This window comes from Rhineura floridana, chromosome 18 (assembly GCF_030035675.1).
Source record: "Rhineura floridana isolate rRhiFlo1 chromosome 18, rRhiFlo1.hap2, whole genome shotgun sequence".
NCBI classification, from domain to species: domain Eukaryota; kingdom Metazoa; phylum Chordata; class Lepidosauria; order Squamata; family Rhineuridae; genus Rhineura; species Rhineura floridana.
The window spans coordinates 10,095,145-10,110,496 of NC_084497.1; the positions used below are offsets into that span (position 1 = coordinate 10,095,145).

At 46.7% G+C, this 15,352-nt stretch overlaps 1 protein-coding gene across 1 annotated transcript in view; it reads left to right on the top strand.

The window, feature by feature from the left end:
• Positions 1–15,352, top strand: part of ELL (elongation factor for RNA polymerase II) — a 63,190-nt gene that overhangs the window by 27,101 nt on the left and 20,737 nt on the right. Inside the window, exons 3-6 of the mRNA XM_061600749.1 lie at positions 3,426–3,547; positions 4,922–5,085; positions 12,861–13,114; positions 14,304–14,428. Coding sequence (XP_061456733.1) covers positions 3,426–3,547; positions 4,922–5,085; positions 12,861–13,114; positions 14,304–14,428 — 665 coding nt within the window. The remainder of the gene's footprint in view (positions 1–3,425; positions 3,548–4,921; positions 5,086–12,860; positions 13,115–14,303; positions 14,429–15,352) is intronic.

Sequence of the window (15,352 nt, forward strand, 5' to 3'; positions counted from 1 at the left end):
CTAGCTCAAAATTGTCTGCCCTGGGGGGAAAAACTCCACACTAACCAGCAGCAATGCTCCAGGGTTTCAGGCAGAGGAACATTCCCAATCTTACTTGGATATGTTGGGGGTCAAACATGGGAATTTCTGCATGCAAATCTCTACTGCTGAACTACAGCCCTTCCCCCAAATTCCTCCACTCTTGAACCAGGCTGGGGTTATGCCACAGTACTCCATGACAAAGCACAAAATGTGGCACTGAGGGACAGGATCCCGCTTCCTCAGCATCTTGGGTTTTTCAAGTTCCTAGTCCTCTTGACGGCAAACGATCTGCTGTTCAGTGCAGTCTTTCTAGCAACCTCTAAAGCAGGCGTGTGAGAGAGAGGCTTGACTTAAGGCCAACCTGGTGCCAAAGGTGAAAAAGGCAAGTGGATCTCAGCTAAGAAGTTAAGAAACCAGGGCAAATTTTGAATGAGCCCCTTTCAAAAAAAAGTTTAGTTATTAATTTCCAGTAGAAAACAGAAAATGCCGTTATTCTATTCTTGGGCTGAAACTGAACATTTTCTTCTTTCTGTGGTGCCCTTTTTGTTTCGCTTTGTGAGAGCCATGGTTGCAGCTGCAGCCCCTTGCTATTTTTAAGGACAAGTGGCAGCAGGAGCTGTGAAACCCTTGGAACACCTTCTGCCTCTCCTGAGTTACTTCTTCAGCACCTGCGGTACAGGATGGCAAGATCTGCTTCAGCGCTGAAATTTAGCCTGCCTTTAACTGTTTAAATGTTTAAATGTGGACTCTGGGAAGTGTGCAGAGTGTAACCCTTTCTTCGCCCCTGCGTCCGCCTCATCGGCGTTTCCCTAGAAATGCTTTCAAAGAAATTCTACAAAAGTGACATTAGCAACTACAGCTCTGCATTAAAGCACCCAGGTGGCCCTTCTATTTAAGTATTCATAAGCCACACTTTTCATAAAGGCGGCTTAAAACATACAAAGTCACGATAAAATAAAAAGCATAAACAAATACTGCATTGGTTGAAAGAACAAAGAAAAGTCATGTTTATTTTATTTTTAATTATATATTCTTAATAGAGCACAGTGGGGAGGAGAGCCTGGCTGGGAGTCCAGAGTCTGTGAGTTCAAATCCCCGCTCGTGTCTCCTGGGTGTCAAGGGCCAGCTAAAGATCACCCCCCGTAGGGAGTGGCTCAGGGGTGACGTGCCCTGCCACCTGTGCAGCTGTGGGCAAGCTTCATTGTCCCAAGGAGCCCAGTTGCCCCCAGCTGGCAGTTGCAGACAAGGAAGGGGCTGGCTTGTGCAGCTGTGGCAAACTGAGCAGGCCTTAGCCAACTGGGGAGGACTAGCCTCAGAGGGAGGCAATCGGAAACCCCCTCTGAATACCGCTCACCATGAAAGCCCTATTCGTAGGGTGGCCATAAGTTGGGATCGACTTGAAGGCAGCCCATTTCCATTTTCAATTTTTATATATATATATACTGCCCTTCCTCCCAGAAGAAGCCCAGGGCAGGAAACAAAAACACTAAAAGCACTTTAAAACAACTTTAAAACAAAAGACTTTAAAAATTATTAAAATAAGTCATACTTAAAGGCATATGAAAGCAAGACATCTTAAAAACATCTTTAAAAAACATCTTAAAAAGCAGTTCCAGGACAGATGCAGACTGGGATAAGGTCTGTACTTAAAAGGCTTGTCGAAAGAGGAAGGTCTTCAGTAGGCGCCAAAAAGATAACAGAGATGGTGCCTGTCTAATATTTAAGGGAGGGAATTGCACAGGGTCGGTGCTGCCACACTAAAGGTCTGTTTCCTACTGTGGGAAACGGCCCTCCTGATAAGATGGTATCTGCAGGAGCCCCTCACCTGCAGAGTGCAGTGATCGACTGGGCATATAAGGGATAAGACGGTCTTTCAGGTATCCTGGTCCCAAACTGTATAAGGCTTTATACACCAAAACTAGAACCTTGAACTTAACCCTGTAGCAGATAGGCATCCTGTGCAATTCTTTCAGCCAGCGGGTGACATGTTGGCGATACCCTGCCCCAGGGAGCAGTCTCGCCGCCGCATTTTGCACCAGCTGCAGCTTCTGGACCAACCTAAAGGGCAGCCCCACATAGAGCACATTACAGTAATCCAGCCAGGAGGTTACCAGTGCATGGACAACAGTGGTCAGGCTATCCCTGTCCATAAACAGCCACAGCTGTCTTACCAGCCAAAGCTGGTAAAAGGCACTCCTAGCCACTGAGGTCACCTGGGCCTCTAGAGACACAGATGGATCCAGGAGCACCCCCAGACTACAGACCTGCTCTTTCAGAGGGAGTATGACCCCTTCCGAAGCAGGCAACTGACCAGTTATCCGAACTCGGGAACCACCAACCCACAACACCTCTGTCTTGCTAGGATTAAAAAAGCCTGTGTAAAAGTTCAGTTTTCAAGAGACGCCTGAAAGAAAGAAGGGATGATTCCTGCCAAACCTCTAGTGGTAGGGAGTTCCACAGGGCAGGGCCTGCCACACTACAGGCTCAGTCCTTGATGGAGGCCAACCAAGCCTCAGGGACCATGTGGGGAACCACCAAACGTGCCCCATCAAAAGATCTCATTTGCCTTTTCACCTCCGTGTGGTGTTGAGACCTTTCCCAAGAAGTAGGAAGCAGCTTTATCAAGGTGAAGGGTTTGTCCTGACATTCTGTTTTTCTAAATTCAGTGTGTGTAGTTACATGGATAGAAGGGGTGGGAACGTAGGAAGCCATCCAGTCAGATCAGGTCAGTCTAGCTCCCTATTGTCTACACTGACTGGCAGCAGCTCTCGAGGTTCCACCAGCCCCACCTGGAGATGCCAGGGATTGAACCCGGGACCTTCTGCCCCTGAGCTATGGCCCCCTTCCCCTAAAAATCAAGCAAGATTCCAGTCCTCATGGTTCTGAATAAAGGGCTGATTTAAATAGGAAGCTGCCTTAGGCTTGGTCAATACATTAGCTCAGTATTGTTGACACTGACTGGCAGCAGCTCTCCAGGTTCCACCAGCCCCACCTGGAGATGCCAGGGATTGAACCCGGGACCTTCTGCATGCAAAGCAATTGCTCTGAAGAAGATGTGGATGGTTGCCATGAGAGAAACGGCTTTCTCTGTGGCAGCGCCCGGGTTACGGGGCTTCCTGTGCCAACACGGTCACCACCCCGTGCCCCTTCTCCCCAGTCCGCCCCCTTGCCACACGTGTGAAGTTAGGCTGAGGGCTGCAAGTGGCCCGTCTCTTTTCTTTAGAATTGTCTTTCTTTTTTTGTCCTTGCCTGCTAATCAGTCCCAATTAGATGGTTGGTCATAATAAACGAAAACTCGTTTCATTGGCTTGAGATTTCTTTATCGGTGTGATGGGCCGGCTCCTTTCTCTCTCTCTTTCTGTGGCAAAGTTTCAAATGGCCGTTTCCCTTTTTTTAAAAAACAGTGCATCTCCATACCCCGGCCGGACGGTGCGACGGGGGTCCGGACGTTCTCGTTTTATCTCTCCAACATCGGCAAGGACAGTCCTCAGGGAAGCTTTGATTGTATCCAGCAGTATGTTTCCAGGTGAGTTCTGCCGCTTCCTGCAGTGCGGGCTTTCGTGGAGGGAGGGACGTTCCAGAAAATGTTCCTATGCAAATTAGGGTAATTTCCATCAGACAACTGCCTGCATATATCAGCAAACTTTCTGACACCCTAGATCATGGGTGGGGAACCTTTTCAGGAAGCTGCCTTACACTAAGTCAGACCATTGGTCCATACAGCTCAGGGCTGTCTAAACTGTTCTTAACTGGTAGTCCACGGATAGGCTTCAGGGGGTCCATGAATTATTCCAATGCAATAAAAATTAATTGTATGCAAAGCTGTATGTATGTGTTCATGTGCATTTTTCTGCAGAGGGGGTCCATAGCATTCATTGGATTCTCAAAGGGGGGGGTTCATGACTTGCACTGACTGGCAGCGGTTCTGTGGGGCTTTGGGCAGGAGTCTCTGCCAGCCCCACCTGCAGTTCTTCTGCATGCAAGGCCGCTGAGCCACAGCCCTTCCCCTTTTCAGCTCGAGGGCTACCTTCCCTTCTGGGCCAACTTCTGGGGGCCACCAGGTAGTGGTGGGCGGGGCCAGAGGTGAAAGTGGGCAGAGCAACAAATATGAACTTTGTTTTCGTACAGCAGTCTAGTTTCGTCACGCATTCACACACCCCTCTCTATTCTCCGTCCTGAGTTCAAGGGCGCATCCCAGCCTGCAGTGCGTGAAGCACGGCTGGTGAAAGGGGTGTTGTGTGGAGAGTTCTGAGGGTCAAGTAGAGGGGTCTGGAGGGGCGCATTAGGGAGCAATCATAAGAACGTTAGAAAGCGACCTTGTACTGACTTAGACCATTGGCCTATCCAGCTCAGGATTGCCTACCCAGACTCTCAGCAGCTCTGCAGGGCTTAATGCAGGGGTCCTTTCACAGCCCTACCCATAGATGCCGAGGGCTGAACCTGGGAACTAATTTGGCCCGTATATTTTACATATGTTTAGTAAACAAAGCTAAAGTCTATGAAACTGCGACACTTGCCGGATATTGTATTAGACTTTGCTATCCATTTGTTGTTACTAGTGAATGTGTGCAGACCGTTCTGCTGGGGGCTTGGGGACTACAGCGATGGGAGGGAAATCCTCACCCCACATCACCGGTGCCAGGCCCTATGAGTCTCCCATCCTGCCTCTTCTAAAAATCCTTTTGTAGCACCACCCAGGTGCATGGGTGCTATGGAAAGATTAGGAGAAAAATTACAGCTGGGAGAGGAAGAGGAAGAAATTGGAGGCAGGGGGATCAAGAGGAAGAGTGCATCCATTTCCCCCCTCTGCCCCATTGTATGATCTTGGCTTTAATTTGGTGTAAGGACTAACTGGGTTCTCCCAAAGGCGTGGTTTCTGACTCTGCTTACCCTTCCACAGCAATGGGAGCATTCAGCTGGACTGTCTCGGGAGCATCCAGGACAAAATCACCGTTTGTGCCACTGACGAATCCTACCAGAAGGCGAAGCAGAGCATGGCTCTGGTGGAAGAGGAGACCAGGAGCAGAGGGGCCATCGTCATCAAGCCGGGGGGCCGCTATGTTGGTAAGGGGGGCCGGGCGGGAGACGTCTTTCATTCCTTGTAGCCTGGAAGGCCGTGAGTTTTCCTAGCCTTCATGCTGTGCTCGGAAGCACGGGTGGGGAACTGTTCTCAGCCCAAGGGCAGGAAACCTTCCAGGGCCTGTATGCTCAAAGAAGTGGATGAAACAACAGGCGTGGCTTTTACCTTTGTCCAGTGGGCTAGTTTGTACGCACCACCCCTCACTATCCAGGCATGCAGGAGGCATAAGCGGAGTTCAAGGGCTAGCTAGGCAAAAACACTCAGGAAAGGTGTGAAGTAGTGTGAAAGGTATGTGTCCCGGCGAGACTGGCTGATTTGTTTTTCTTTATGTTATGAACGAGGTGCGCCTGGCGCCAACACTGTTATCCTTTTGGCGCCAGGTCAGCACTTTCCTCTTCTCCCTGGCATTTTAGCATCTGTTTTTAAATTATTTTACATTTTTAAATTGTGTTTTAAATTGTTTTTAAAATATGTGTTTTAAATTGTATATTTGTTTTAATGTTTTTGATTGCTGTAAACCGCCCAGAGAGCTTCGGCTATGGGGTGGTATACAAGTGCAATAAATAAATAAATGGACCAGCTCACGTAAAATACAGTACTTGAAAACAAGCACAATGTAAAATACAATACAGTATAGCAAAACGTAGAAGTGCTCAGACCACAGTATAAAAGCCTTAGTTAAATTTTTTATCAGTCTATGACAGGTGATGGCAGTTGCACAGAAACTAGCCCCTTTAGCAGTAACCTGGGAATTCTGATCTGACAGAAGATAGGAGAGAAGTAAAATTCATCAGATCTGCCAGGAATTTTCTGTAACATTGGGGTAATAAAAATATATTGGATATCACGATAAAAGGAGCAATATAATAGCATGTGTAGCCCAGGGGAGAGCCCCAAGACCAGAAAGAGAGGTCTGGATGGCCACATTTAGCCCCGATGCCTAAGTTCCCCACCCGTTCACGAGAGTGGAACAATCCAGAATAGCAAGTAGCTACTGGATAGCAGAGAGTCAGTTGTGTAATGGCAGAATACGTGATGGAAGATGTTTGTCTTGCGGGTGAATGCATGGTGGACATTTTGCAAATTGAGTAATGGGTACCGTGCAGTGCGATATACTTTCTGGGGAGGATCCGGTTGTCAAGAATAGCTGACTTTGGTCAAGCTGAAATGGGCCACCAGAGAGGATTCTGGGAGCCCGTGATTACCTAGGACTCCTGCAGCTCAGGGTCAGACAGGCAATTTGCAACCTGGGCAGGGGGATGTAACTGATCCCTAGCCATTATTCCTTATCAGCTTCCTGGGATTAGAAGTCAGGAAGAAGGGGTGTGTAGACCAGAACCCCTGGGGGAGGCTGGCTAGTTCCCATATCTTCAAAGGCTTCAAAGGAGTAGACCCCTGCAGAGGTGGGAGATGACTGTTTGCTTTCCCCCCTCTTTGGTGACTGTTAAACTCCATAAAAAAGGAAGGATAAACTTCCAAAAAGAGTTCCCTATTTTCCATCTACTCGACTTGCCTGAGATATGACAGAGAAAGCCTTTTGTGGGAACCAGGCTGATCTATGTAAGTATAGGACCTAGCTAGTAAGTTCTTTATTTTACCTCTTTGTCGGTATTGAACCTCTCCCCTTTTGTCATGCCAATGTACCTCATGTAACCCATCTGTGGGGGATTAGCTTTAAGGAATCAAACTATTGTTCTCTTTGTATATACCATGTTGTTTACCTTTAAATAAACTATCCTTTTATAAATGGTGTGTATGGGATTGAAACTAAGGATTCTAAATCTAGTCCTTTGACTGCTGAACGCTACTGTTGCTGTTAATTGACGAGGGTTAATCCCTTGGAATTCACATTGGGCTCTGAGGTCCCTTCCCTCAGAGAAAGGAACCTAGCCAGAAGTGGGGTGGCAGTTACTACGGAAGTAATTACTCCTGAAAGAAGGAGAGTTTGCCTGGGAAACAGCGGCCCGGAGGGGTGGGACTGTTCTCAGAAGCAAAGACCCCCCTAAGGACAAGGGACCCCAGGGGGACAAGTCTTTGACACCGGTAGCATGTAGTTCCTTTGGGTTTTTTTCCTCACTGGATGTTTGTGTGTCTCTAGCTTTCTGTCTTAGGGGAAAAAACTTTGTAAAGAGTTGGACAGTTGACAGATAAAATAGAATCCTACTGTGACCGTTAACCACATTGTGTGCTGTAAGGAACATATTTTTAAAAGGGGGAGAGGAAATGTATTATTTATTTATTTATTGCACTCCTATACCGCCCCATAGCCGAAGCTCTCTGGGCAGTTTGCAACAGTTAAAAACATTAAAAACAATTTTAAAGCAATTTTAAAACACATGCTAAAATGCCTGGGAGAAGAGGCAAATCTTGACCTGGCGCCGAAAAGATAACGGGGTTGGTGCCAGGCACATCTCGTCAGGAAGATCATTCCATAATTTGGGGGCCATCACTGAGAAGGCCCCTCTCCCTTGTTGCCATCCTCTGAGCTTCCCTGTATGGTTCTGTGAAGCTCTTTGTCAAAGACCAGGGTCTCTGTGCTATGGAATCTGAAAGATGCTGTAGCTCCGGGGTTAGAGCGCCTGTTTTTCATGCAGAAGATTCTAGGGTCAGTCCCCATCAGCGTCTCCAGGAGGGATCCCTGTCTGAAAACTCTGGACAGCTGCTGCCAGGCAGTACCAAGCAAACACAATACTGAGCTAGATGGCCTTGATGTTCTTCTTATTAATATAATGCCTTTATTTAGAACCATGAGGACTAGAATTTTAGATTATTTCGGACCATAGCTTCGTGATAGAGCACCTCCTTTTGCATGCTGAAGGTCCCAGGGTTAATCCCTGGCAGCTTCGGGCAGGGCTGGAGGAGTTTGAAATCCTGGAGAGCTGCTGCCAGTTCGTGTAGGTAACACTAAGAAAGGAGTTAAGCAGTGTGCCAGCCACCTATCTTCCACAACGGCTTGCATGGCTTGTTTTCATTGAAAAAAGCAAAAATTGCAACCATCAGGCCGTCCATGTCCGCGCAGGCACACACATGAAACATGCGCACCCACCTTGTTGATATCCCCCATAAGGCAATCAGTGGCCACTAGCCATGATGACCATATTCTCCCTCCATTGTTGGAGGCAACGAACGCCAAGTGTTGGGAATCGCAAGTGAGGAGGGTTGTTTGCGGGCTCGAGTCCTGATGGGGGCTTCCCATTGACGCATCTAGGTGGCTGCTGAGAACAGGACTCTGGACTAGATGGCAGCCCTTTGGACTGATCCAGCTGCGGCGCCTTCTTAGGTTCGGCCTTAAAATGGAATTAGCCGAATCCATTGCGTAGGCTGTTGCTGTAATGGTTACATTCCCCCTTCCCTGAGAGAGGCAGTAATGAATCCAAGTGGGGATCACAAATGGGGAGAGTGGCTGTTGCGCTCAGGTCCTGATTGTGGGCTGTTTCCTGTCAGGGCATGTCTTGCTGGCCACTGTTGAGAGCAGGATGCCCCCTTCGGCCTGGTCCTGCTTCCCTTCTTAAGTGTTCTCTTTTGCGCCCACTGTTCCTTCCTGTGTCGTGTTTGCTTCAGTCCCTAACGCATTTAGAACAGCCAAAGTTTCTCTTGTGTATTGCCCAGAGGTTTTAATCTTGTGAAACAGCCATGGGGGGTGGGGATGGGGACACTGAAGCGGGGGGGGGGATAGGAGCAGCTGCCCCCTCCCAAGCATTTCCAAATGGCACCTCTGAGCTTTACTCTCTGCTGCTTCCTCTTTCCCTGCTCCGGACCTTTGCAGAGCCCTTCCTCCTCTTGCTGCAGAAAGGCACGGAAGAGATTGAGTCACGGAGAGGCAGCCCTTCCCAATTTCCCTAGCTGGCAGCAGCTGCCTGCCTGCTGATACTGCCCCCTCCTTGGAGAGCCTGTGTCTGTCAACAGCAGCAGATTGCCGAGTTATCCCTGAGTCATCATTTTGTGTGTGTGTGTGTTCTGCAGCTGAACACTTGCAAGAGGAGGAGGCGGCAGGAAGTGTGTGTGTTTTTTCTGTGTGCTGGGAAGAACAACGCACGGGGTATTTTTTTTATGGGGGGGTGGAACCGGGCAATCCTTATCAGCGAGTGGCGGCGGGGATTGGCCTCCTCGCCCACCAGCCAGTTGCTTGCTGACATGAGACACTTTAGAACTTTCTGTGTGGCAAAGGCCTCTGAAAACTTTCCTTCCGTGGAGGTATGACTACTTTAACGGCAGGTGAATCTGCTTCAAATGCGATCTTCCCCAAGTTGGTGCCTGCCAGATGTTTTGGACCAATTTAGTCGACAACATCTGGTGAGCACCAGCTTGGTCAAGGCTGTCCTAATGTGCCTCTGTCGACGCTTGCTTTGACCATGGTGGTGACATCTTACACAAAGTGGTGTTGGGCATTTGTTGGACTAGCCTCTGTACTAAAGTTAAAAAACAGGACACAAGCCTTGCTTGTGGGCTTCGCAGTCTAGAAAGATGAGGGTGTTTTTTTTCCACAGAAAAGGAAATAAAGACACACAAGAAACAAGAGGCCTCTTCATCTTGGGATGTGATCAGCGCTGTTCTTGTCTCATATCTGATCATAGAATAGTAGAGTTGGAAGGGGCTTGTAAGGTCATCAAGTCCAACCCCCTGCGCAATGCAGGAATCCAAATCAAAGCATTCCCGACAGCTGCCTCTTCAATGCCTCCAGTGTCGGAGAGCCCACTACCTCTCTAGGTCATTGGTTTCATTGTCGTATGGCTCTAACAGTTAGGAAGTTTTTCCTGATGTCCAGTCGAAATCTGGCTTCCTGCAAGTTGAGCCCATTATTCCGTGTCCTGCACTCTGGGACGATCGAGAAGAGATCCTGGCCCTCCTCTGTGTGACAACCTTGCAGGTACTTGAAGAGAGCTATCATATCTCCCCTCAGTCTTCTCTTCTCTAGGCTAAACATGCCCAGTTCTTTCGGTCTCTCCTCACAGGGCTTTGTTTCCAGTCCCCTGAGCATCCTTGTTGCCCTCCTCTGAACCTGTTCCTGATGCAGCCCACATCAAAAGAACCCGGGTAGTTGCCTTCCGCTGAGTCAGACTTGTGGCCCACCTAGCTTAGTATTGCCTATTCTGACTGGCAGCAGCCCTCTAGAGCAATGATGGCGAACCTTTTTGACCCAGCGGGCCAGATCCTTACCTGGTTCCACACCTGCAGGACAACTTTGTCCCGTCCACTTGCTAAAATCGTTTGAGAGCGCTGCCCAAGCACCCAGCATAGGGCTGGGCCAAGCGGCTTTCTGCAGGGATTGACTACATGATTAGGTTCTCCTTGGGGAACATGTAGAAGTTCCATATTCCATCCAGGTAGGCCTGGGAATGTACCCTGATAGTTGGTGTAGACAATACTGAGATATACTGAGACAGACCTTTGGTCCATCTAAGGCAGCTTCCTAAAGGCTAGGAGAAGATACTTTTCTTCTCACAGGCCATTTAGTGGGTAGAGGTATGTGGAGCTCCTAAATCTGCCCACCAGTTATTACCTTATTGATTGATTGATTTGTTTGTTTGCTTGTTTATTACTGGATTTATATCCTGCCCTTCCTCCCAGCAGGAGCCCAACAAGCCTTGTTGTTGCGTTAAATAGCTTTTAAGCTGGGTTTAGATTTTGTTCTTGTTTAATTGTTTACTGGCTGCCCTCTTTTATTGAGTTGTTTTTCTCTATTTCATTTTTTCATTAATTTTTATGTAGACAACTACAAATGAAAGTAACTGTTTATAGTATTTTTCCTGTTCTTTATTGTTTAAACCTTGGTCTTACGATTGGGTGTTTTTTTTTTTTTTTTAATAATTTTTATTCAAATTTTTCCAAAAACAAACAAAACAAAGTCAAAAAGACATAACAATACATCAACAAAAAAATGAAAATAAAATAGTTGACTTCCGATTTGTCGCAGATCAGCTATAAGTATATAATATACATCAAACCTGTCCCTTAATGTATACATACAGAGTCCCTTTTCTCCATAGGCTGTCTTAATTAATCGTCAAATCCCAGTATCATCATTTTATTTTGATCTTTCAACAAAAAGTCTAAGAGAGGTTTCCATTCCTTAAGAAATGTATCTGTCGATTTTTCTCTAAGTAAACATGTCAATTTATCCATTTCTACTAAGTCCATTAATTTCAATAACCATTCTTCCATTGTTGGTGTTGATTCCATTTTCCACTTTTGTGCATATAATAATCTTGCTGCCGTAATCATATATAATATTATTCTTCCATATTTCTTTTCTATTTGTTTATCCATAAAACCCAATAAAAAAAATTCTGGTTTTGACTGAATATTTATCTTTAGAATTTTTTGCATCTTCCTACCTATCTGTGCCCAAAATAATTTCGCCTTTTTACATGACCACCACATATGATAAAAAGATCCTTCTTGTTGTTTACATTTCCAACAAACATTAGAGACATTACTATACATTTTTGACAGCTTTTCTGGAGTCATGTACACGATTGGGTGTTTTAACGGGTTCCTGCCCTGCCCAGAAAGCTTGAGCTTTGTATAACATATAAATGATTTGTAAGAGCTGGGAGCTGCAAAGTTACCGAGAAAATCCCTGGGGTTGCGTTGTCCCTGTTCGGGATTTCCGCAGGACTCGTGAATTTCATTCCATACCTGGCTTTGCCTTGAAGGAATAAAGTGGATCCATAAAGTGTATACCTAAAGGACCATCTTTGTCCATTTTAACCTGCCCTGGACTGCAAGATTGTCACTGGAGGCTCTCCTCTGGTGTATCTCCAAGGGAGGTCTGGAGGGATGAGAGGACTGGCGTCTTCATTGGTGTCTCCCGATTCTTCATCAACATCATCAATAATAATAGCAGTAGTAGAAATTTATTTTATTTAATAAATAACAAAATATAGCACATAAAAGAGTGGCTGGCCAACCAGCCAGATGGGCGACTAACAAATCTCATAATAAATAAAATAAATAAATACAGACACACAATTTAAATGTCCCTGAAAGGGATGCAAAAAAAGACAATCTACCGACAGATATTAGTATACAAATATCATTATTACCTTAAACTGATGAAAATAATGAGCAAGGTCAAATATCTTTCCCAGTTTTTTTATTCCAAAAGGCAATAAAAACCACCCATTTTTCATTAAATTTGCTTTCATCTCTTACATTTTCTTTTGCAAGTTCATACATAACTGCTATGTAGAACCACTTAGATAAGGGGACAGGAATAGGCTTTTCATCAGTGTTTGGAATATCGATATTCTAGTTGATGTCAGAAGTATTTTAATCATTTCTGTATCTCATTATTTTACAAATTCATTAACTGCTTTATAGCCAGAGACCATCAAAGCCTCACAACAAGATAAAATAAGGTAAAATACTAAACATACAAATTCTAAAAACAATTAAAACCATTCCTACAGACACGCCTTACATCAGCTGGGTCACGCCATAGGGAAGGCTTTCTTAGACAAAAAGGTCTTCATGATGCTTGGTGCCTGTCTCATTCCAGAGAGTCAGGCTGCATCACGAGAGACAAAGGAGACCATTCTGGGGCCAACCTGGTCATCGTCCCGGTGGCAGGCAAAGGCGTTTTTGCGTTCTGCACGCCAGTGATACGATTGTACTGTTATATTTGTGTAATCTTTATTCTTGTATCTCTTTATAGTATTTTGGTTATCTGTCATGCTCAGTTGGGAAATAATGGGAACTCTAAACCTGCCACTGATGGAACTTTTGGTTCTCTCTGTTTCCCCCCTCCCCTTCTTAGGCAAGACGGTCAAAGTGCGCAAGCCTGCCCCGGGTGCTTCTGATGCCGCTCCCTCGCGAGTACGTCCGACGCCAGTCAACCTCGCCAGCGCTATCAGGAAGGGCAACAGTGCGGTCTCCCAGCGGCCTTTCAGAGACCGGGTGGTGCACTTACTGGCCCTCAAGCCTTATAAGAAACCAGAACTGTTCTTGCGACTGCAGAAGGACGGCCTTTCCCCACAGGACAAGGATTCCCTAGACGGCCTCTTGCAGCAGGTAATTGTGTGCTGGGCCTGCTTCTCCTCAAACCAGGGGTGGGGAGCCTCAGGCCCAGGGACTGAATGTGGCCCTCCAGACTCCTCCGTCTGACCCTTGGGAGTCTCGCCAGCCACAAGCGCCCCATGGTCCCTGCTCTGCACCCTCCACAAGTCTTTGTTTATACTCCCCTCCCTCTGCTACTGAGCCCTTAGCAGGGTGGTACTTTATCAAACTCTGTATTTCTTTGATCAGAATGGACTGTTCGGCTTTTTTTTTTTACGCTGGCCTTTCTCCTGATAAGTAAAAGCTCCAAGAGCTGCTTTGCAACCTTCCGGGGCCACTTGCCAGTGATGGGGGAGCCAGAGGCAAAGCGGGCGGAGCAATGGGTGTCACTCTTATTTTTGGACAGCCAGCTACATTCCTGCCACGCAGAAGTCAAGAGGTTTCTGCACACGTTTTTCTCCGTCCACCATCCAGGCAAGCAAGACACGAGATCACGATCCCAGGACACGTTCCAGCCAGGCAAAAGCGCTTGAGGAGGGCCTGGAGCGGGGCCAGTGAGGGGCGTGGCCTTAGAAAAGGGGGCGTGGCAGTTCAGGCCATCTCTGCTCCTGGAAGATTATGCAAAGAAAGCAAACCAAGGGAGTATGGATTGCCTGGTGGGCAGAATCTGAAAGGCCAGATAAGAGGCGTCTGAAATTTCCCGCTCCGGAACAAAGGATAAAAAAAATCATAGAATAGTAGAGTTGGAAGGGGCCTGCAAGGCCATCCAGTCCAACCCCCTGCTCAATGCAGGAATCCAAATCAAAGCATTCCGGACAGATGGCTGTCCAGCTGCCTCTTGAAGGCCTCCAGTGTCGGAGAGCCCACTACCTCTCTAGGTCATTGGTTCCATTGTCGTATGGCTCTAACAGTTAGGAATTTTTTCCTGATGTCCAGTCGAAATCTGTCTTCCTGCAACTTGAGCCCAAATGCGGAGGTTTTGTTCCACTTCCATGACAGCTAGAACCTTTTCACAGCACATGGCCTTTTGTGGGATGCCAGATGCTGCCCAGGATCGACAGCTTTGGACGCGCAGAACAAACCCATGGATGTGCCGGTTTTGCCCAACCCCTGTGAAAAGAATAGCTTCTTCAGAGCTCACAGAAGGCTGCAAGTATATCTGGTCTCTAGCTTAAGAATCACTTTTTCTCTTTCCCGCTTCTAGGTTGCAAATACGAATGCCAAAGATAGCACATGTACCCTAAAAGATCATCTTTACAAAGAGGTGCAGAAGGACTGGCCGGGCTACTCAGAAGGAGACCAGCAGCTGCTGAAGCGGATCCTGTTCCGGTAACAGTTCCAGCAGCATCTCCCTTAGGATTGAGGGCCTGTTGGCTTGCGTGTCTGGAAACATCCCTGTGCACCTGGTAGCTTAGTGCAGCTGTGAGGAAGGTCTGTGGCCCTCTAGAGAGCCAGTGTTGTATAGTGGTTAGAGTAGTGTCCGAGGACCCAGGAGTCCTGGGTTCAGATCCCGCCTCCTCAGCCATGAAGCTCACTGGGGGAATTTAGGGTCAGTCACTGTCTCTCTCAGCCTTACAGGGTTGTTGTGAGGATAAAATGGACAAGGGGAGAAGCATGTGAAAGTTCAGTCATGGCGTCTTCTAGCAAATCTTGCCTACCATTACCAGAGAATGGTAGAAATACATGGTTGTATTCAAGTAACTTTTACTCAGAGTAGGCCCACTGAAATCAATGTCCACGACTAACTTAGGGCCATTAATTAATTAATCTTATTTATTTATTTATTTGATTTATATCCTGCCCTTCTTCCCAGTAACACTTTAACTCATCATAAAAACAGACTTTAAAATATATTGAAATAAAACATCTTTAAGAACATATTAAAACAAAAGTCTTTTAAAACATCTTTTTAAAGAAAGGGTTTAAAAACATATTTTTTTAAAAAAGAAGGTTTAAAAACATATTAAAAAGCAATTCCAACAAAGATGCAGACTGGGATAAGGTCTCAACTTAAAAGGCTTGTTGAAAGAGGAAGGTCTTTAGTAGGATCCGAAAAGATAACAGAGATGGCGCCTGTCTAATATTTAAGGGGAGGGAATTCCACAGGGGAGGTTCCGTCACACTAAAGTCTGCTTCGTATGTTGTACAAAATGGACCTCCTGATAAGATGGTATCTGCAGGAGGCCCTCACCTGCAGAGCGCAGTGATCGGCTGGGTATATAAGGGGTAAGACAGTCTTTCAGGTACCCTGGT